Below are 20,601 nucleotides of genomic sequence, written 5' to 3'. Positions count from 1 at the left end.
AGCCTCCATGTGTAATATTTGAGATCTCTGTCCTCACACTGACTGACTGATCATAAAAGAGGTCGTTCGAAAACACAGGTCTTGGGTAGCCTATAACAAACGAATGACAAATGGAGATTTTAATCTTCTCCCAATGTAAACTTCTTTAAATGAATGTCTCCGATCCGCAGTTTGACACAGACAGTATGAATGAGGAAATGATGTGCTGTGTCAGAAGCTTCTTAAATCACAGCAGGAGGGCGGAGACTGACAGAAACTCAGGGTTTGTTTAAGAAAACCTGCCAGTGAGCAGGTTAGCTTCACAGTTACCATGGTAACTGACTCAGAGTTAAAGGGATCACAGTTTCTGGAACGGAAAACCCAGAGTTTCCCTCATCTCAGGGTTAAGAAACTCAGTTTTCACTAAACCTGCTTTCCGAAATAGACTCCTGGTTTCATATCAGGTTTGTTTAATGGTGGGGGTTAGTTGCGATCCCAGTTTGTTTCCAGACGAGGCCCAATGTCAATGTCAATGTCAATGAGGGAAGACCACACATAAGTTATAACAAAAAAAATTATTTCACAAAACTAAAAAGGAAATCAATCTATAGACAAACAAAACCAAACAGCGAGACTGGCTGGTTGTCACCAGCTTATATAGTGCAGCCAAACCAGGTGAGATGAATCGTCCTGACGACCAAACTCCACCCATCAGGCTCCTGCAGGGAGAGGCCTGCTCTGAGCAGGTCGTCACATTTGTGAGCTTGAAATCCTATATCCAACAAATTAATAATTTAAAATACTTTAAGTATTTTACTTTAAGTTTTCATTTATTCTACACTGTCTGACAGTATCATGCATATTCAACAATAATATATATATAATATATATTCAACAGCAGTCATTTTGTTGCTAGATGTCGCCTAACAACAAAACATAACTATGGGTCATAATAACCTGCTGCACAGACAACCTATGGGCTCATTTTTTACAGGACAGTCTGTTTTTCATGGCTACACCTTTCCATCCAATGGAAATGTTCAAGATGTCCTGTTTATCATTTTATACACATCTCCACAAAATTTAACTGTTGGGATGTTTGGAAAAAACAATAGAACATATAAAAGCAAGAACAATGCTGAGCAAAAACATGTTTGTGTGGAAGAGATTTGACAAATATGAAACTTACTTTGCTTTTTCAGGACAGAGTTTCAAAGCTCTGGCCCCTGACCATAAAGGCCTTCATCCTGGATTTTGGAAAAACCTGAAGCATCCAAGGACGTGAGGCTGCCTACAGATCTTGGAAAATCAAGGTTTGTTATGTAGTTGGAAGACAGACCATGTTGTAAAGCTTATCAGTGCCATTCAAATTCAGTTTCATTTTCATTTTGCTAGGCTACTAATGTAATATATAATTGAAGAATTCAGACTGAATGATGGAAAGGGAACAATTAATTTTGAAACTATGGGCTTAACTATGGGTCATTCAATTATGAATCCCACCCTTAGTAGTGCCCATACACAAATAATAAATGTACATACCTCTATATTGAATTTCCATATATGAATTATAATTAATAGGAAATGAATAAGAAAATCACATAAACATATATAATTTTAAAACAATGCTGTTATGATAAAGAGTATTTCATATATGTTATAAACTTACATCTTCACATATCCAGAGGATGTATGTGATAATAATTTATCCTCTTTTAGGTGACACATATGGCAACGTCACTCTTGATATAGGGGCATGTATATCATATATTACATTTCTGTATGAGTATACCGCCATTTTATACACATATCTAATACACTAGCCCTGCAATAAAATTGCTGTGGTAGCGTTGTATTGTTTTACATTAAGAGAGGACATTACAGAGAGAAATGTTTGCCATATATTTTACCTTCAATAATACAGATTAGAAACACATCTTGGTAAAATACAACACAGTTCAGCAGACAAGTCCAAAACCACACCTTTCTAAAAATAAAATAAACATTATAATCTTAATGGAGGTAGAAATTATTGCAGGGATGATGAATTAGACTGCATTAATTTTAGCTAATGGAACCTGTTAAACTTGCAACTGACTACATTTTTTTTTGATACAGTACCCAGATACTAACATTATGAGCTTGTGAAAGAAAAGATTAGTAATGTAATTTACAGACAGTGCATGCAATATTCAAATCCAATTTAAGCAAATGTTTTTGTATTATAATGTTCTTTAGGCCAAGATGGACGGTCTAGAAATAAAGCAAAATGGCCACACAGAAGTCCACAGACCTGTGGCTGGCATATTTCTGGAGAACACAAAGGAGAAGATAACCATATATCAAGCCATGAAAAAACGTATGCTTAAGGCAGGAACAGCATTAGCCCTGCTTGAAGCACAAGCTGCCACAGGGGGCATCATAGACCCAAAAAACAACAGAGTACTTCCTGTTGCAGACGCTGTTAAAGAGGGAGTAGTTGGACCAGAGATGAAAGAGAAACTCCTCACAGCGGAGAAAGCCATCAGTGGCTATGTAGACCCCTACACCAAGCAAACAATATCTGTATTCCAGGCAATGCAGAAAGATTTAGTTCCAAGAGATTATGGATTGAGGCTTCTGGAAGCACAGATAGCCACACAAGGCCTGTTTGATCCCACTCAGAAGTCAAATATTTCAATTGAATCAGCGATTCAAAAGGGCTACTATGAGAAAGGTTTGCTCAACGACCAGATGTCAGAGCTCAAAGTGTTCTACCATCCAATCTCACAAGAAAATCTCAACTACCAGAACCTCCTAGAGAAATGTACTGTGGAGCCCGGCACAGACCTGCTGCTCCTTCCTGTCTGCATCACCTTCAAAGGTCTGCGAAGAGGCATTTCCTCCATTCAGCTCTTTGAATCAAAGATCATTGACAAAGGAACATTTGATGACCTACAGAAGGGAAAGACCACAACACAGGATGTGTTGCTGATGGAACAAGTTAAAGAATACCTGGTGGGCAAAGCCAGTATTGCAGGCATTGCGCTACTCTCAACCAATCAGAGAATGAGCATTTATGAAGCCATGAAACAACGCATACTCATGCCTGGAACAGCACTTGTTCTACTGGAGGCACAAGCTGCAACTGGATTCATGATTGATCCTGTCAAAAATAAAACCTACACTGTGGACGAGGCCGTCAAAATCAAACTTGTTGGCCCAGAATATCATGCAAGGCTGCGTTCAGCTGAGAAAGCAGTAACTGGATACAAAGACCCATACACAGGTGAAACTATATCCCTGTTTCAAGCACTGTCAAAAGACCTCATCGTTAAGGATCATGGGATCCGACTGCTTGAGGCGCAAATTGCTACAGGTGGAATAGTAGACCCAGTCAACAGTCACAGACTTCCAACTGAAGTGGCCTTCAAGAGAGGTTACTTTAATGAGGAAATGAATGCCATACTAGAGGATCCAGGGGATGACACAAAAGGGTTTTTTGATCCAAACACCGAAGATAATCTTACCTATCTTCAGCTGATGGAACGGTGCGTCACTGATCCAGTCACTGGACTGTGCCTCCTCCCACTCAATGGCAAGTCTGGCAGCTTGAATTTCAACTTCATTGACTACCAAAGTAAAATGGCCCTAAAAAATGAGAAGGTGAAAGTGACATGTGGGAAGTACATGGGAATGACAGTATCTCTGTGGGAACTGCTGATGTCAGAATACTTTGATGAACAGCAGAGGCAAGACATCATTCAGAAGTATAGAGAGGGGAAGCTCACTATAAAAATGACAATTACAACAGTTATGGAAGTCATAGAGAAGTCTGTAAAAACAACTAAAGTTGTCTTTGAAGGCATCAGAGGAACTGTCACGGCCAGTCAGCTTGAGGAGGCAGACATCATAACTAAAGACGTCTTGGAGGATCTGACAAAGGGAAAAAAGTCAGTGAAAGAGGTGATGGAAGATGAAAATGTAAATGTGTACTTGCAGGGGAAAGACAGTATTGCAGGTATCCTGCTTCCTGATTCTCAAATCATGACCATCTACCAGGCAAGACAGAAAGGAAAGCTGATGCCAGGAACTGCTCTCATTCTGCTAGAGGCACAGGCAGCAACAGGGTTCATTATTGACCCTATTGGAAACAGGAAGTTTTCAGTGGATGATGCTGTCAAAGCAAAAATTGTGGGGCCTGATATCTGTCAAAAACTGCGCTCAGCAGAGAAAGCAGTCACTGGGTACAAAGATCCATATGATGGTAAAATAATCTCCTTGTTCCAAGCAATGCAGAAAGACCTCATCCTACAAGATCATGGAATTCGGCTCCTGGAAGCACAAATTGCCACCGGTGGGATCATTGACCCAGTGAACAGCCATCGGATTCCTATCCATGTGGCCTACAAGAGGGGGTACTTCAATGAGCAAATGGATCAGATCCTGAGGGATCCAAGTGATGATACCAAAGGTTTTTTTGACCCCAACACTCACGAGAACCTGACATACTTGCAGCTCATGGCCAGATGTGTCACAGATCCCAGTACAGGTCTGTGTCTCTTGCCACTCAAAAGCAAAAGTAATAAAATTCACATTGATGATAATCTTTGTGAAACATTCAAAACAACAGTTACAGTTAAGTATGGAAGGTTCAAGGGCAAGCACACAACACTGTGGGATCTTATCAATTCAGAGTATCTGTCAGAGGACAAACGACAGGAGTTTTTTAAGCTCTTCAAATCAAGAAAAATCACAATTGAGCAACTCATCGTCACCATTTTAGAGATCATTGAAAATAAGGAGATAAAACAGCAAGCAGCGTTGAACTTTGAAAGTCTCAGAGGCAAGGTCTCTGTTGTGGATCTTCGGGAGGTTGGAATTGTGAATGAAACAACCTACAACAGTTTGATCGATGGAAAGCTGACAAGCACTGATGTACTGAAAATGGATAGCGTGAGAGACTACCTACAAGGAAAAAGTTGTGTAGCTGGTGTGATTCTGCAACCCTCCAATCAGAAGCTAAGCATCTATGAGGCACAGAAAATTGGTATTGTTACACCTGGCACTGCCCTTTGTCTCCTTGAAGCACAAGCAGCCACAGGGTTCATTGTCGACCCTCTGAAAAACAAAAAGCTTACAGTGGAACAAGCTCTCAGAGAAAAGATAATTGGTCCACAGATGTATGAAAAGCTGTTGACTGCAGAGAGGGCAGTCACTGGTTACACAGATCCGTACAATGGTCAAAAGATCTCACTTTTTCAAGCCTTGAAAAAGGATCTAATTGTCAAGCAGCATGGCATCCGATTACTTGAAGCCCAGATCGCTACAGGTGGTATCATTGATCCCTTGATGTGTCTTCATCTACCCCTTGAGGTTGCATACAAGAAAGGATATTTTGATGCAGAACTCAATCAAATCCTGACAGACCCATCTGACGACACAAAGGGTTTTTTTGACCCAAAGACAAAAGACAATCTGACATACATGGAGATGTTGGGCAGGTGTGTAAGAGATAAGGAAACAGGACTGTTTCTCCTGCCACTGGATGACAAACCTGGAACAAAGGCAGAAATGTATACTGACACAGAAATAAAAAAAGAGTTCGAAAAGACAGGTCTGAGCATATCAGTAGGACGCTACTCAGGAAAATCAGTTTCTCTATGGGACCTGATTCACTCTGGGTACTTCACCGAGGAACAACGGCTTGATTTAATTGAAAAATACAGAGCAAAGAAGATTACCACACACACCATAACCACACTCGTGATTTCCACCATTGAAAAACTGGAGAAGAGTAAAACTCCCAAAATGATAATGGGTCTGAGAAAGCCTGTCTCTGCAAATACACTACTGGATTCTGATATCCTCAATGCAGATACATTCAAACAAGTTAAAGAAGGAACACTCACTTTTGAGGCAGCAACCCAATGTGAATCTGTGAGAGGATACCTGAAGGGAACCGGAAGCATTGCTGGAATTAAGCGTCATCCCTCCAAAACAGTAATAAGCATATATGAGGCAAAAAGGGAAAATCTGTTAACACCAGGCATTGCACTTCTACTGCTTGAAGCGCAGGCTGCAACAGGATGGGTGATTGATCCTCTCAAAAACAAGTTCTATACTGTTGATGAGGCAGTGGGAGAGAAAGTAATTGGACCAGATGTACACGAGAACCTTCTCTCTGCTGAACGAGCTGTCACCGGCTATCAAGATCCATATACAGATGCAAAAATTTCACTGTTTGAAGCCATGAATGAACAGCTTATTCAGAGAAGTGATGGCAGCCGTCTTCTTGAGGCACAATTAGCAACTGGAGGAATCATTGACCCGAAACAAAGCCACAGACTACCTGTCCACATTGCTATTAAAAAGGGATATCTCAATGAAAAAATGAGCAAAATTCTGTTGAACCCGAATGATGATGCAAAGGGATTCTTTGACCCAAATACCAAAGACAAGATCTCTTACCACCAGCTGATAAAACAATGTGAGAAAGATCCTGAAACTGGGCTACTTCTTCTACCCTTGTATGAAGAGGAGTGCCATGTATTTCACACAGATGAACAAATAGAGCTTGCATTCAAAAACAAAACTGTTGCCATGCATGCAGGAAAATTTGAAAATAAGGTGGTGACATTGTGGGAAGTACTGCTCTCTGAATACATATCAGAGCAAAAGAGGAAGCAGCTCCTACAGCAATACAAGACAGAAGCCATGAAAATGGAGGAGATCATTGAAATACTCACAGTCATCATTACAGAGGTATCAACCAAAGAAAAAAAGTTCAAAGGACTAAGAAAGCAGGTTTCAGCCAGTGAGTTGTATGAATCAAAAATAATCTCAAAGGAGCTCTTTACGCAGATTATAAAGGGGGAAATCACTGATGAGAAAATTAAGAAAATGGAATCAATTCAAAAATACCTTGGAGCTACAAACAGTATAGCAGGAGTCAGAGTTGAATCTACAAAGAAAGTTATAAGCATCTATGAAGCCAGAAAAAAAGGCCTGATTGCCCCTGGCACTTCTCTTGTGCTGTTGGAAGCACAAGCAGCGACTGGTTTTGTCATTGACCCAGTCAACAACAAGAAACTTTCAGTAGAGGAAGCTGTGGCTCAAGGAGTGGTTGGCAGTGAGTGGAAAAACAAACTGCTTTCAGCAGAAAGGGCCGTAACAGGATACAAAGATCCCTACACTGGAAACACAATTTCTTTGTTCCAAGCTTTGAAAAAAGATCTCATTGTGAAAGATCATGGAATTCGTCTCCTTGAAGCGCAAATTGCAACTGGAGGAATAATTGATCCAGTCTACAGTCATCGAGTGCCAGTAAAGGTGGCATATCAAAGAGGTTACTTTGATGAGGAAATGAACCAGATCTTGTCTGATCCTGATGATGACACCAAGGGCTTCTTTGATCCCAACACTAAAGAGAACCTAACCTATCTCCAGCTGGTGGAGAGATGTGTCACAGACCCAAAAACGGGCCTTAACTTACTGTCCATTGTAAAGAAAGACGAATTTTATTTCTTTGTTGATGAGGCTACAAAACTCATTCTGAAATCTACAACAACAAACAAAGCAGGGGGGAAATACCAAGGAACAACAGTGTCTCTGTGGGATCTGCTCTACTCTAAATACATCACAGAGGAGAAGAGGAGAGAGCTTGTGCAACAGTACAAGTCTGGGTCAATCACAATTGATCGTCTTTTAGAGATTATCCTGACAATCATTCAGCAACAAACAAAATCAGACAGCAACACAACAAAAACTACCATCACCACTACTACAGTCACAGAGACATGTAAAGTTCCAGACTTCCATGGAATCAGGAAGGAAGTCAGTGCTACTGAGCTGCTTGAATCAAAAATCATCACTGAGGAACTCTACAAAGATCTTAGTTCTGGAAAAGTCACAGTGACGGAAGTGAGTGAAATGGATTCAGTAAGCAAGTACCTTGAGGGGACCAACAGCATTGCAGGGGTGTACGTGCAGTCTACCATGGAGACCCTGAGTATCTTCGAAGCCAAAGGTAAAGGCCTGCTGACTCCTGGTACTTCTCTGGTTCTGCTGGAGGCCCAAGCTGCCACTGGCTTTGTCATTGATCCAGTGAACAACAAGAAACTTTCAGTAGAGGAAGCTGTCGCTCAAGGAGTGGTTGGCAGTGAGTGGAAAAACAAACTGCTTTCAGCAGAAAGGGCCGTAACAGGATACAAAGATCCCTACACTGGAAACACAATTTCTTTGTTCCAAGCTTTGAAAAAAGATCTCATTGTGAAAAATCATGGAATTCGTCTCCTTGAAGCGCAAATTGCAACTGGAGGAATAATTGATCCAGTCTACAGTCACAGAGTGCCTGTACAAGTGGCATATGAAAGAGGTTACTTTGATGAGGAAATGAACCAGATCTTGTCTGATCCTGATGATGACACCAAGGGCTTCTTTGATCCCAACACTAAAGAGAACCTAACCTATCTCCAGCTGGTGGAGAGATGTGTGACCGATCCCATCACTGGCTTTAGCTTACTGGTCATTGTGAAGAAAGGCGAGTTTTATTTCTTTGTTGATGAGGCTACAAAACTCATTCTGAAATCTACAACAACAAACAAAGCAGGGGGGAAATACCAAGGATCAACAGTGTCTCTGTGGGATCTGCTCTACTCTAAATACATCACTGAGGAGAAGAGGAGAGAGCTTGTGCAACAGTACAAGTCTGGGTCAATCACAATTGATCGTCTTTTAGAGATTATCCTGACAATCATTCAGCAACAAACAAAATCAGACAGCAACACAACCAAAACTACCATCACCACTACTACAGTCACAGAGACATGTGAAGTTCCAGACTTCCATGGAATCAGGAAGGAAGTCAGTGCTACTGAGCTGCTTGAATCAAAAATCATCACTGAGGAACTCTACAAAGATCTTAGCTCTGGAAAAGTCACAGTGACAGAAGTGAGTGAAATGGATTCAGTAAGCAAGTACCTTGAGGGGACCAACAGCATTGCAGGGGTGTACGTGCAGTCTACCATGGAGACCCTGAGTATCTTCGAAGCCAAAGGTAAAGGCCTGCTGACTCCTGGTACTTCTCTGGTTCTGCTGGAGGCCCAAGCTGCCACTGGCTTTGTCATTGATCCAGTGAACAACAAGAAACTTTCAGTAGAGGAAGCTGTCGCTCAAGGAGTGGTTGGCAGTGAGTGGAAAAACAAACTGCTTTCAGCAGAAAGGGCCGTAACAGGATACAAAGATCCCTACACTGGAAACACAATTTCTTTGTTCCAAGCTTTGAAAAAAGATCTCATTGTGAAAGATCATGGAATTCGTCTCCTTGAAGCGCAAATTGCAACTGGAGGAATAATTGATCCAGTCTACAGTCACAGAGTGCCTGTACAAGTGGCATATGAAAGAGGTTACTTTGATGAGGAAATGAACCAGATCTTGTCTGATCCTGATGATGACACCAAGGGCTTCTTTGATCCCAACACTAAAGAGAACCTAACCTATCTCCAGCTGGTGGAGAGATGTGTGACCGATCCCATCACTGGCTTTAGCTTACTGGTCATTGTGAAGAAAGGCGAGTTTTATTTCTTTGTTGATGAGGCTACAAAACTCATTCTGAAATCTACAACAACAAACAAAGCAGGGGGGAAATACCAAGGATCAACAGTGTCTCTGTGGGATCTGCTCTACTCTAAATACATCACTGAGGAGAAGAGGAGAGAGCTTGTGCAACAGTACAAGTCTGGGTCAATCACAATTGATCGTCTTTTAGAGATTATCCTGACAATCATTCAGCAACAAACAAAATCAGACAGCAACACAACCAAAACTACCATCACCACTACTACAGTCACAGAGACATGTGAAGTTCCAGACTTCCATGGAATCAGGAAGGAAGTCAGTGCTACTGAGCTGCTTGAATCAAAAATCATCACTGAGGAACTCTACAAAGATCTTAGCTCTGGAAAAGTCACAGTGACAGAAGTGAGTGAAATGGATTCAGTAAGCAAGTACCTTGAGGGGACCAACAGCATTGCAGGGGTGTACGTGCAGTCTACCATGGAGACCCTGAGTATCTTCGAAGCCAAAGGTAAAGGCCTGCTGACTCCTGGTACTTCTCTGGTTCTGCTGGAGGCCCAAGCTGCCACTGGCTTTGTCATTGATCCAGTGAACAACAAGAAACTTTCAGTAGAGGAAGCTGTCGCTCAAGGAGTGGTTGGCAGTGAGTGGAAAAACAAACTGCTTTCAGCAGAAAGGGCCGTAACAGGATACAAAGATCCCTACACTGGAAACACAATTTCTTTGTTCCAAGCTTTGAAAAAAGATCTCATTGTGAAAGATCATGGAATTCGTCTCCTTGAAGCGCAAATTGCAACTGGAGGAATAATTGATCCAGTCTACAGTCACAGAGTGCCTGTACAAGTGGCATATGAAAGAGGTTACTTTGATGAGGAAATGAACCAGATCTTGTCTGATCCTGATGATGACACCAAGGGCTTCTTTGATCCCAACACTAAAGAGAACCTAACCTATCTCCAGCTGGTGGAGAGATGTGTGACCGATCCCATCACTGGCTTTAGCTTACTGGTCATTGTGAAGAAAGACGAATTTTATTTCTTTGTTGATGAGGCTACAAAACTCATTCTGAAATCTACAACAACAAACAAAGCAGGGGGGAAATACCAAGGATCAACAGTGTCTCTGTGGGATCTGCTCTACTCTAAATACATCACTGAGGAGAAGAGGAGAGAGCTTGTGCAACAGTACAAGTCTGGGTCAATCACAATTGATCGTCTTTTAGAGATTATCCTGACAATCATTCAGCAACAAACAAAATCAGACAGCAACACAACCAAAACTACCATCACCACTACTACAGTCACAGAGACATGTGAAGTTCCAGACTTCCATGGAATCAGGAAGGAAGTCAGTGCTACTGAGCTGCTTGAATCAAAAATCATCACTAAGGAACTCTACAAAGATCTTAGCTCTGGAAAAGTCACAGTGGCGGAAGTGAGTGAAATGGATTCAGTAAGCAAATACCTTGAGGGGACCAACAGCATTGCAGGGGTGTACGTGCAGTCTACCATGGAGACCCTGAGTATCTACAAAGCCAAAGGTAAAGGCCTGCTGACTCCTGGTACTTCTCTGGTTCTGCTGGAGGCCCAAGCTGCCACTGGCTTCGTCATTGATCCAGTGAACAACAAGAAACTTTCAGTAGAGGAAGCTGTGGCTCAAGGAGTGGTTGGCAGTGAGTGGAAAAACAAACTGCTTTCAGCAGAAAGGGCCGTAACAGGATACAAAGATCCCTACACTGGAAACACAATTTCTTTGTTCCAAGCTTTGAAAAAAGATCTCATTGTGAAAGATCATGGAATTCGTCTCCTTGAAGCGCAAATTGCAACTGGAGGAATAATTGACCCAGTGCACAGTCACAGAGTGCCTGTACAAGTGGCATATGAAAGAGGTTACTTTGATGAGGAAATGAACCAGATCTTGTCTGATCCTGATGATGACACCAAGGGCTTCTTTGATCCCAACACTAAAGAGAACCTAACCTATCTCCAGCTGGTGGAGAGATGTGTGACCGATCCCATCACAGGCCTTAGCTTACTCCCCTTGCACAGGTGAGGGAAAGGAAACCTTCTTAAATGATTATTCTTGTCTTTTTTCCAGTATGTGATTTTTTACTAACTACTGATGCTAGTAGTCACAAAACAACTTCACCGCATTTGTTTTAGAGTTTCAGTTTTAGTCAAGCCAAGGCTGTTTTCAAAGAAATATGGAGAAAAATACTGTATTGTGCTGAATACTTTTCCTTCCTTAAAAAATAGAGCAAGCAATGAATTTAAAAAAAACTTCTTATTCTATCACAGGAAGCAGTGTTTTGTTTCAAGGTTTTGATCACCATGAGGACTAAAGTCCTTTTGAAACAGCAAGCACTTTTATTGGTTTTCAATCTCTATTTTTACTGAATTCTGATCATCTTTGACTATATACGACAGTAACTGGTATAAAAACATTTTGGATTTATGATACTTTTCCTTGGTTAATGTTACTTCATGTTATTTGTTGTATCCATGGGTTTTACTGTTTCCACACAGTTGTAACTAGATGGGTTCAGCTTAACCTGCTTTCACATCACATATAGAAGCTCAACTTAGTTATGTTGTACTGTACTTGGGCAAAAACCTTCCTTTACACACAAATACATTGTGTGTCTTAAATTAGTGAAATGTGACTACAATGAATATAGTTTTGCATTGCCTGCTTTGACTCACCCTGGGAGCAAACCACGCATTTGTTTTTTTTCTACACTTTTACAACATTCATTGCTCATATTGTTTCATTGTGCAGCCCAATAAATAAATGAGATATGAATACTATATCTTGTCTTGTCTTTTTTTTCCAATTGTTTGATTTGTTTCAAATTGTTATCTATCTGGTCATTTTGGTTTACACAGGATATACAGGACAAGAATTTCATGAAGTCCAGCCAAAGCATCCTGATTAATTTCAATTCAACAATAAAGCAAATCATAAGTAAACATGTCTAGTTTTCAAAAAATGGGAAATGTCTTTTATGAAACGTACATGGATACTTGAATGAACACTGCAAGACATATTTTCAACTTTATAGTGACATGTTGAACATTTTATTATTTTCAAATATTTATTGGCAAACTTTTGATTGGAATTATGGTAACTTTAAAAAAGACTAAAATATGAAAATCCCAGAAATCCGGGTATAGATTAAATGTCCCTGTAGGTTTATGATTGAGGTGATTCATATAAATGTGTTCTAACTGACATTCATACAGCACCAATAGGTTTTCTCACTGGATTCCTAGCCCCTAGCTTTCTGCTTTCTAGCAATAAGGAGTGTATTTGCTTCTGTTTTGTTTGAACAACAACGCTACCGGTCAAAGGTTTTTAGAACACCTCCATTTTTCCAGTTGTTACTGAAATTTAGAGTGTAATAAATCAGTGTACTCTGATATTAAAGGCTAGAACAAATAAATAATTAAAATTTAAGAATCATACAATCTTAAATTCTAAATCCTTTTTGACTCATCTAGCAGCACAACACACCTGTGGCGTTCTTTCTACAATGGAAATGAAACATTGTTTTATTAAGTTTGTTGCAACACTGTGTGAGTAATCAACAAAAGTTGGTGCTTAATTTACTTCAATTTCTGCAGGAAAGCTGGAAGTTTAGCAATTCCTTAATCCCTAGATCCCTATGAAATTTAGATGATTTTTCACTTTTTGGTGACATAGTTTTATTGTATTTTACCTTTGGAAGTTTACCACTTACTTTTGCACCATTTAAAGTTATTTGCTGGACTTGAGCTGCTGAAATTTTGATAAAAACTAGAAAAATGGGTTGTTCTAAAACTTTCTGACCAGTAGTGTACATATAAAGCAATATATACACTACAACAACAACACCTGAGGGTAAAATAACCAAATTACTTAAACAACATAATCCATGGACAGGAGTATTTAAAGACATTTCAGGTGTGCTTTGTAAATTCAGTTTATGATTTCCGGAATGAAATGAATATCTGAACTATACTACAATTTTTCCAGCAGCTGGCGAATGTCTTCTTGGCCACGGTAAATTCTCTTAAGTCCTCTGGGAAGATAACGGCAGGATGAGAGGTTGAGGTAGCTAAGAGCTGTCATTTGGCCGATGACTGACCTGAAAAATAAAAAAAGATATATAAGAAAATCACAACGTTAAAGTTGCAGAACTCAGGATTTACAAATGTGAATGCTTGATTCATGCTCAGTTCTGTATATGTGCAGATTCTCTCTTAAAAGTGTTGGTTCATAGTTTATTAGACTGAAGTGGAGGGAAAATCATACACATGTACCTAAGGGCAGATGGTGTGATCCTTGTCCCACTAAGGTTGAGTGAACGCAGGGTATCTGCTTCTGTTGTCCCAGCAAGATAACTCATTGCTATCTCCAAGTCCTCCTCAGTGAAGAGCTGATTTGCAATGTCAAGCTGTTGCAAAGTCTGACTCCACTTTTGGGTCACCACGTGAAGTCCCTTCTTCAGTGATGACAACCCGACATGGCTGCTGAAGTACTGTCCCCAAAACAGACACTCAAGCTCTGCCAAATGACAGAGGAAAAAAAGAGGGAAGAAACTATTAATAATTGGGTTTTTCAAATATAAATATAGACTATTGATATTACAAACACAGCTGGGTATTTTATTTGTAAATCCCAAATAATTACTCTACATTTACATATTAAAAAATGTAGTCAAAGTAAGTATTTCTGTGCCACTAATAATTTTTCTAACTTTTCAAAACAACAAGCTTTTCATGGGATCCAATTACATCTCATTTTAAATCATATTTAAGTAACTTTATAACCCAAAATTGAACAAAGGGAAATCATAAACCTCAGTGTGTTAGGCCTACCAAGGCAGGGCAATGTCGCAAGACCAGATGGTGTTATTCGCGAACAGCCTCGCAAGTCCAGCACCCGCAGCTTCGTGGAGCCGAACAGGATGTCCCACAAATCTTTGTCGGTCATGTAGGAATAAGACGTGGTCGCGATACACAGCTCCTCCAGTAATGGGAAGCCTGGCGCTGAATTGGCTCCGCTACGCATCGTCTTGTGCAGAGGTCTGACGTTCAGCATTCGGAAGGTCTAATGGGAATTACAATAGATGTACAATAGAAGTACATCAATACATAAGGCCATGCACAAGGGTCATGGTGTGTGCAAGCCATTCACAGTAGACAAAATATTCATTATCAATTAATATGATGAGTAGAATCATTACTCAAATTCAAAACAAATAAAAAAATGGTAAAAGTGAAAATGTCCATGATATTTTGTCATAGCTCAAGGTAACATCTTCAGATGTCTTGTTTGACAAACAAAAAGAAAAAAAAACACAAAACATCAAGTTTTCTCATTTATTTATTTAAGCCTTGAAGATCATTGAGGTTTCCCTCATTTGTAATGATGTTGAGATACATAGAAATACACAGTTAATACACAGAGTTAAAAATTATTTTAAAAAAAATAGGGCTGCACAATTAATCGAAAAATAATTGAAATCTCAATATAGCTGAGTGCCAAATCCAAATCACAGGAGCTGCAATTTTTTTGATGAAGGTAAAATGTGTCACATTGTTGTGCATTGTTAGCACCATCAGCGTTGTGGTGCTACAGAGACACTCCAGCCAACAAATCATATTCTCCAGATGTAAAGGAACATGATTGTTTGGTACAAGTCCAACAAAAATCACATCATCATCATTTTTTTCTATTTTTTTTTTCAGCAAAAAAAAAAAAAACATGCAAAAACCACCACTCCACCTGAACTCGCAATATCTGCCAAAATAATCATAATGGGATTTTATTTTGCATATCGTGCAGCCTTAAAAAAAATCAACTTAAATTTATCATTGCCATTCAGATGTATATCAAATAGTCAATAGTTACATCAGCAAAGAGAACTGAAAATTTTGATTTTTTTTACCTTGAGTTTGGGGCATGCCATCTGTAGCGCCTGGATATAGACAGAAAGTTCACAGTCTTTACTGTCAAGCTTTGTGTTGATCTCTAGCAACTCCAGATCCGGACAGTATCCTCTCTGGAAAATAAAATACAGTGTGTTATTATGTGCACTCAGTTCATTTGTCCTGACTGGCTTTGACAGTGTGTAACGCTCTAGAAAGAGGGGCTTACAGTTATGGCAGTCAGAAGTCTGTCATTCTTCAGTCCATGAGTGAACCAGATTTGCTTGATCTGGCTCCCATGATGTTCTAGGTACTCCAGGAGTCCCTCAACCTGAAACTATAGCGAAAAAACAAAAAACAAAAAACAAGTTTTCAACAAATGTTAAACTCTATATTTAACCAAGTCTAGGCTGGAAATAAACACCTGCTGGGAAATATTGGCCTTGGATGACTAGCCATAATTTAGAGAACACATACTATACTAAACCTGAAGCTGTAAGGTGAAAAGTTGTCAGCAGCCAATGAATGTTCGAAAGCCACTATGGTAAGACCATGAAACTAACCTGTAGTCTGTGTTCTGCATTTTCTACAAGAAATGCTTACTTCACTTGTCTGTGACGTACCTCTGAATACTGGAAGTTTATGCTCTGCAGAGACCGACAGTGCAGACCAAGGCTTTGGAAGGCCCCCACTGTCAGGCCTGTGCAGTAAGAGAGTTTGAGGGAGCGCAGCTGAGGGCAGAACTGCGAAACAACCTAAAATTGATCACAACACAATAGGAAAGAAAATTTCGGTAAGTACAAAATGTTTACTCTGAAAAGTGGATTTAATTCTTAGTATATGGAAAAAGTGTAATTTTTTATTTATTGGGTAATATTTAAAAATATGTTAATATAAATGCTTGTATACAATTGCCTGTAATTTTTGGCTGTGAATCTCTTACTTTGAAACAAAACTCAACTCATGATTAGTTCCATTAGTGATTCATAGCTGATTGTTTTTTCAGTGATTTGTTTCATCTAAAAAATGTCATAAAAGAATGGAATAATCATTCTAATGTCAGTTTTATCCCAACATACCAACACAACAAAAAGATTCACTTTACTATCAAATGATGGAAACATTTCATAAATGATCAAAATAGTTTCCAGATTAATTTTCCATTGATTGATTAATCGACTATCTGTTTCCATTCTAAATCCCATTGAATAAAAATGTAGAAAAAGACAGGTGTCAGGTCTTGATGACTTACCTCTACTGCATGGTTAACGTTCTTTGTCCAGTGACAGAGAGAAAAGTCTCGCAGCTGAGAAAATCTAGAAAAAAAGTCAAACTCTTTATTCCTTCTTTTCCAAAATAATAGTAAAAATATAAGCACAAACTAACAATGTTTAGGTCAAACCTCTTCATATAACTAATAACCTGTTTTCTGCCAGCCAGTTAACAGTGTCCTTAATCTTCTTCTGAGTTTTAGGGAGCTGGTTTTTCCCTGGTGCGATCCAGCAGAAACCCACAGTCACATCACGCCACAGGACCGGACTGGAGGCAGCGGCGTTCCACAGTCGACAAACTCTCCCCACCCTGCACCAGAAACACACAGTAACCCAGCTGGATGATAAAGTTGAAATGAATATCATGATATTTTACATTATCATCATTATTTATAAAGAACAAAATTTATTTTTATGGTATCTCTATATCACAAAATTAGAGCTCAAACAATCAATAGATTAATTGATCAACAGAAAATTAATTGAAACCTCACTGGTTCCACCTTTTTCAAATGTGAATATTTGCCTATATCCTTTCTATGCTATAGTGGTAAATTGAATATGTTTGGGTTTTCAAATGTTCAGCAGACTAAACAAGAACATTAGCTTGAAGTCTGTAAAATGCAATACAGATTTTATTACATTGTTTTATATTTTATGTATTTTATTATATTATTGTCTGACACTTTAAATACCAAATGATCAATCAAGAAAATAATCAGCAGTTGCATTTGTAATCTTGAATCTACAAAATCAGAATATAAAATAACTGATGTTCAAGGAAACGAAATGTGTAAAACTGTAAAGCGCATGGCAAATCTATTTATACACCACATTCTCACACACAGAGGTCATTCACTGCTCAACAGAAATAAAATAAGCATAATAAAAGTAAAAAACATGATAAGAAAACGGTATAAAACAGTATAAAAACACATTATAGAATAGATAATATCTCATTAAAGTGCAAGATTAAAAGATTAAATGAATGCAGAGGAGAACAGAGCAGTTTTTAGCTTCTTTTTTAAGCCAGTTACGATTTGGGCAGATTTGATTTGATCCATTGGGAGCTTGTTCCAGCTGGTGACAGCAGGGAGCAGCACAGTGACTGAATGCCATTTCACCCTGGGCTCCACTAACTGACCAGCTCCTGCTGATCTAAGAGACCTGTTGGGCTCATATACATGGAATTACATTTCTGGGCCTTAGTGACAATAAGTAAACCTTTAAAGTCAAATCTGTATCTGACTGGAAGTCAGTGTAAAGAACTGAGAAGCCCGCCTTATGTGCTGCATATCAGTCACAGTGTCATCATAGTAGTTTATAAAATTCATTTGTAAGTTGAACTACATCAAATCAAACATCTGTTTCTTACCTGCATAAAAATGGTACAGCACCATCTTGGACGACCACCATCTGAAAAATATTAATTAGCACCTCCTCAGGAAGACTTTGACCCCATCTGTGGTCCATTGCTTTCTGTGGCACAAACAGAGCAACGTCCTCCTCCGTCTTTGTAACTGGATCAATTGCAGGTTTAGGTTTGGCACAGATCTTCTTTTTTTTCTTTACCTGGTTGCCTTTTAACTTTCTTTTAGTAGGCTTTTTCTTTTTGCTTCCCTTCTTCTGGGGCGTCCAGGCTGAACCATCATACTGAGAGGTGGTGCTTGATATGACGAGAAGCATATCTTCCCCTTGATGGACAGTGTAGCCGAGCTGGGCAGGCCTGGAGACTCTTGCCTTTTTTTGCTTCTTTGATTTCGCATTTGTTGGCTCACGAGACTTCCTCTTCAAAGATGCCTTCTCTGACTTTGGTCCCTCTTCTCCTTGACCTGATAAATTTGAAGTACTGGGAACAGTGTCTTCTTTTCTTTCACTGTGGGTTGAAGCTTCTGCTTCAGAGGAATCCATCGTGTGCTGCTATGTGGTCTTTACAATGAGCGTCATTCCAAGAAAATGAGTCATCGGAAGAGTAGTGACATATCAGCATCTGAAAATAGAATCAGAGTAAAATCAGTTAGTATCTGTGTGGGTAATCTCATCTCTCCAGTGTAAATAAAATGTCATATTAGTACATAATGAATGAGGAGGAATGCAACAGAGTGGATGGGGAGAAAATATATACAGTGGAGTAAAACATGACATTACAATCATATATATATATATATATTGTAAATTGTAAATTGTACATAAAGGCACATATTCCTCTGCAAAGTTGGGGCTACAGGGGTTAAGCACAATGTCATGCACAGCTGTACGATCTAGTGCAATACAGCTGCACTAGGTCAGGTACCTGCAGGTAGAATATGTGATGAGGAGTTGTCGTGTAGTTATTGCACGAGACAAAACTGATAAAAAAAAATATAAAATCCAAACACAGAGAATTTTAATTAACTTTTCGAGAGAATTTGATTTAAATAACATAGTAGATGGTTTTGAGAGAGAATATTTGATTCAAGGTGCAGTTCATATGTAATTTTAGGAACAGCACATAACTCAGGCTCTATGGTCAGCAGGTTTGTTGATTAATTTACATATTTGTACGCTCACTTACAGCTTTAGTGTGTGCGTGACAACTACTGGTTCAGGCATGATGCAGGTGGCAGACAAATGGTTTGGTTGGAAAATGCATGGTTTTGATTAAAAAAGTAAGGCATGGCAACTTTATTTGTATAGCACAATATCATACCGAAACAAAAAAAAAAAAAAAAAAAGTATAATGACAAATCAGTATAAAATCACAGATTACATAGATAATATCTCATTAAAGTGCAAGATTAAAAAAATAAATGAAGGCAGAGGAGAACAGAGCAGTTTTAGGATTCTAGCAGTAGTCTATGATTCACGTGTCTCTTTTTATTTTTCCTTGCAGGTAATCAATCCTGTTATGAAACATTTCTGTATAAATGAGGCTATATCTATGGTACACACAGATATATAGTTCACTTGTTGTATTCTGTGTAATGCTACTATATGGTTGTACACCCGCTGTATTATTTTACATTATATATAATACAATATAATATATTATAATATTATATTATATATAATATAACATAATACGTGCACACTGAAATAGTGCTTATAAAATGACGAAAACTATTATTTAATTCCAAAATTAGTTTCCGATTACTTTTCTGTCAATAGCCAAACTGATAAATCAACTGATGATCGCTGCCGCTCTAAAGAGTACTTTCACTTGAAGAAGATCTGAGTGCTTCTCCCATCATCAGGAATTTAGACCAGGAAACTGCGGGAGTTCGTATTTCGTGTTAGCTAGAAATAGCTGTTTGTTGTCAGTGAACGTGCATGTTGTTGAAAATGTGTCTTATACCAATTTACCCTTAACAAAAACTCTAATCTTATCGTTTTCCAGATGATGATTTGCCTGCACTCTTGTTTTGTTTATAAACGGAAAACCAGACACATCAACCCTCGTCGATTTTGAAGACTATCAAATAATATACAACATAATACCCTTTCAAAAACCAAAAACCCGTTCAGTGGTGTTAAATGTTAGTTAATTTAATCATTACTCTATCGACGGCAACGTTAATTTGTTAAATAAATGAAATTAGCTGATCGGGAAACGTTAACCATGCTAACCTGTGTTACAACTAGTTACTTTCCGAGTCACAATACAAAACGTAGCAGACAAACGGCACAGCAGCTATCGTTACGTTGACAAGTACTGATAAACCAATTAATAATTATTTTCTGGAATAAAGACGAGCAGCTGTTTTTCCTGTTTTTTACGTTACCTGGTGCTAGTTCACGTTAACGGCTGACTTCCTCCAGCCTCAGTAGCACACACACAATGCTTTCCACATCCTCGCTGTGATTGGAGGAGACTTCTACAAAAGCCCACCTTCTGTTAAACTGTC

At 39.0% G+C, this 20,601-nt stretch overlaps 2 protein-coding genes across 3 annotated transcripts; one reads left to right on the top strand and one right to left on the bottom strand.

The window, feature by feature from the left end:
* The first annotated feature begins 2,223 nt into the window (after positions 1 to 2,223).
* Positions 2,224 to 12,341, top strand: eppk1 (epiplakin 1). The gene has a single exon (XM_022744073.1). The coding sequence runs from the start codon at positions 2,224 to 2,226 to the stop codon at positions 11,584 to 11,586; it is 9,363 nt and encodes a 3,120-aa protein (XP_022599794.1). The 3' UTR covers positions 11,587 to 12,341.
* Positions 12,342 to 12,604: 263 nt separating this feature from the next.
* Positions 12,605 to 20,526, bottom strand: fbxl6 (F-box and leucine rich repeat protein 6). Of its 2 annotated transcripts, XM_022744051.1 has the most exons (11): positions 20,479 to 20,526; positions 18,290 to 18,707; positions 18,093 to 18,133; positions 16,869 to 17,027; positions 16,699 to 16,762; positions 16,070 to 16,201; positions 15,676 to 15,783; positions 15,467 to 15,580; positions 14,394 to 14,625; positions 13,836 to 14,079; positions 12,605 to 13,660 (listed from the first exon to the last, which is right to left on the bottom strand). In XM_022744051.1, exons 2-11 carry the CDS (start codon positions 18,626 to 18,628, stop codon positions 13,534 to 13,536), a joined length of 1,560 nt encoding a protein of 519 aa, XP_022599772.1. In that variant the 5' UTR covers positions 18,629 to 18,707; positions 20,479 to 20,526; the 3' UTR covers positions 12,605 to 13,533. The 2 variants fall into 2 exon arrangements, with proteins under 2 accessions (XP_022599772.1, XP_022599771.1); XM_022744050.1 differs by having other exon boundaries at positions 18,093 to 18,707.
* Positions 20,527 to 20,601: the final 75 nt, after the last annotated feature.

This window comes from Seriola dumerili, unplaced genomic scaffold (assembly GCF_002260705.1).
Source record: "Seriola dumerili isolate Sdu_G_001 unplaced genomic scaffold, Sdu_1.0 BDQW01000078.1, whole genome shotgun sequence".
Lineage (NCBI taxonomy): Eukaryota > Metazoa > Chordata > Actinopteri > Carangiformes > Carangidae > Seriola > Seriola dumerili.
This window is presented reverse-complemented; position numbering and strand designations above follow the sequence as displayed.

Excerpts from the sequence above, each read along its gene's own strand:
- eppk1 (XM_022744073.1), top strand. The coding sequence starts at position 2,224 with ATGGACGGTCTAGAAATAAAGCAAAATGGCCACACAGAAGTCCACAGA.
- fbxl6 (XM_022744050.1), bottom strand. The coding sequence starts at position 18,628 with ATGGATTCCTCTGAAGCAGAAGCTTCAACCCACAGTGAAAGAAAAGAA. Across the intron at positions 14,080-14,393 it reads TGCGACATTGCCCTGCCTTG|AGCTTGAGTGTCTGTTTTGG; the intron begins GTAGGCCTAACA and ends GTCATTTGGCAG. Across the intron at positions 13,661-13,835 it reads ATCACACCATCTGCCCTTAG|GTCAGTCATCGGCCAAATGA; the intron begins GTACATGTGTAT and ends TTTATTTTTCAG.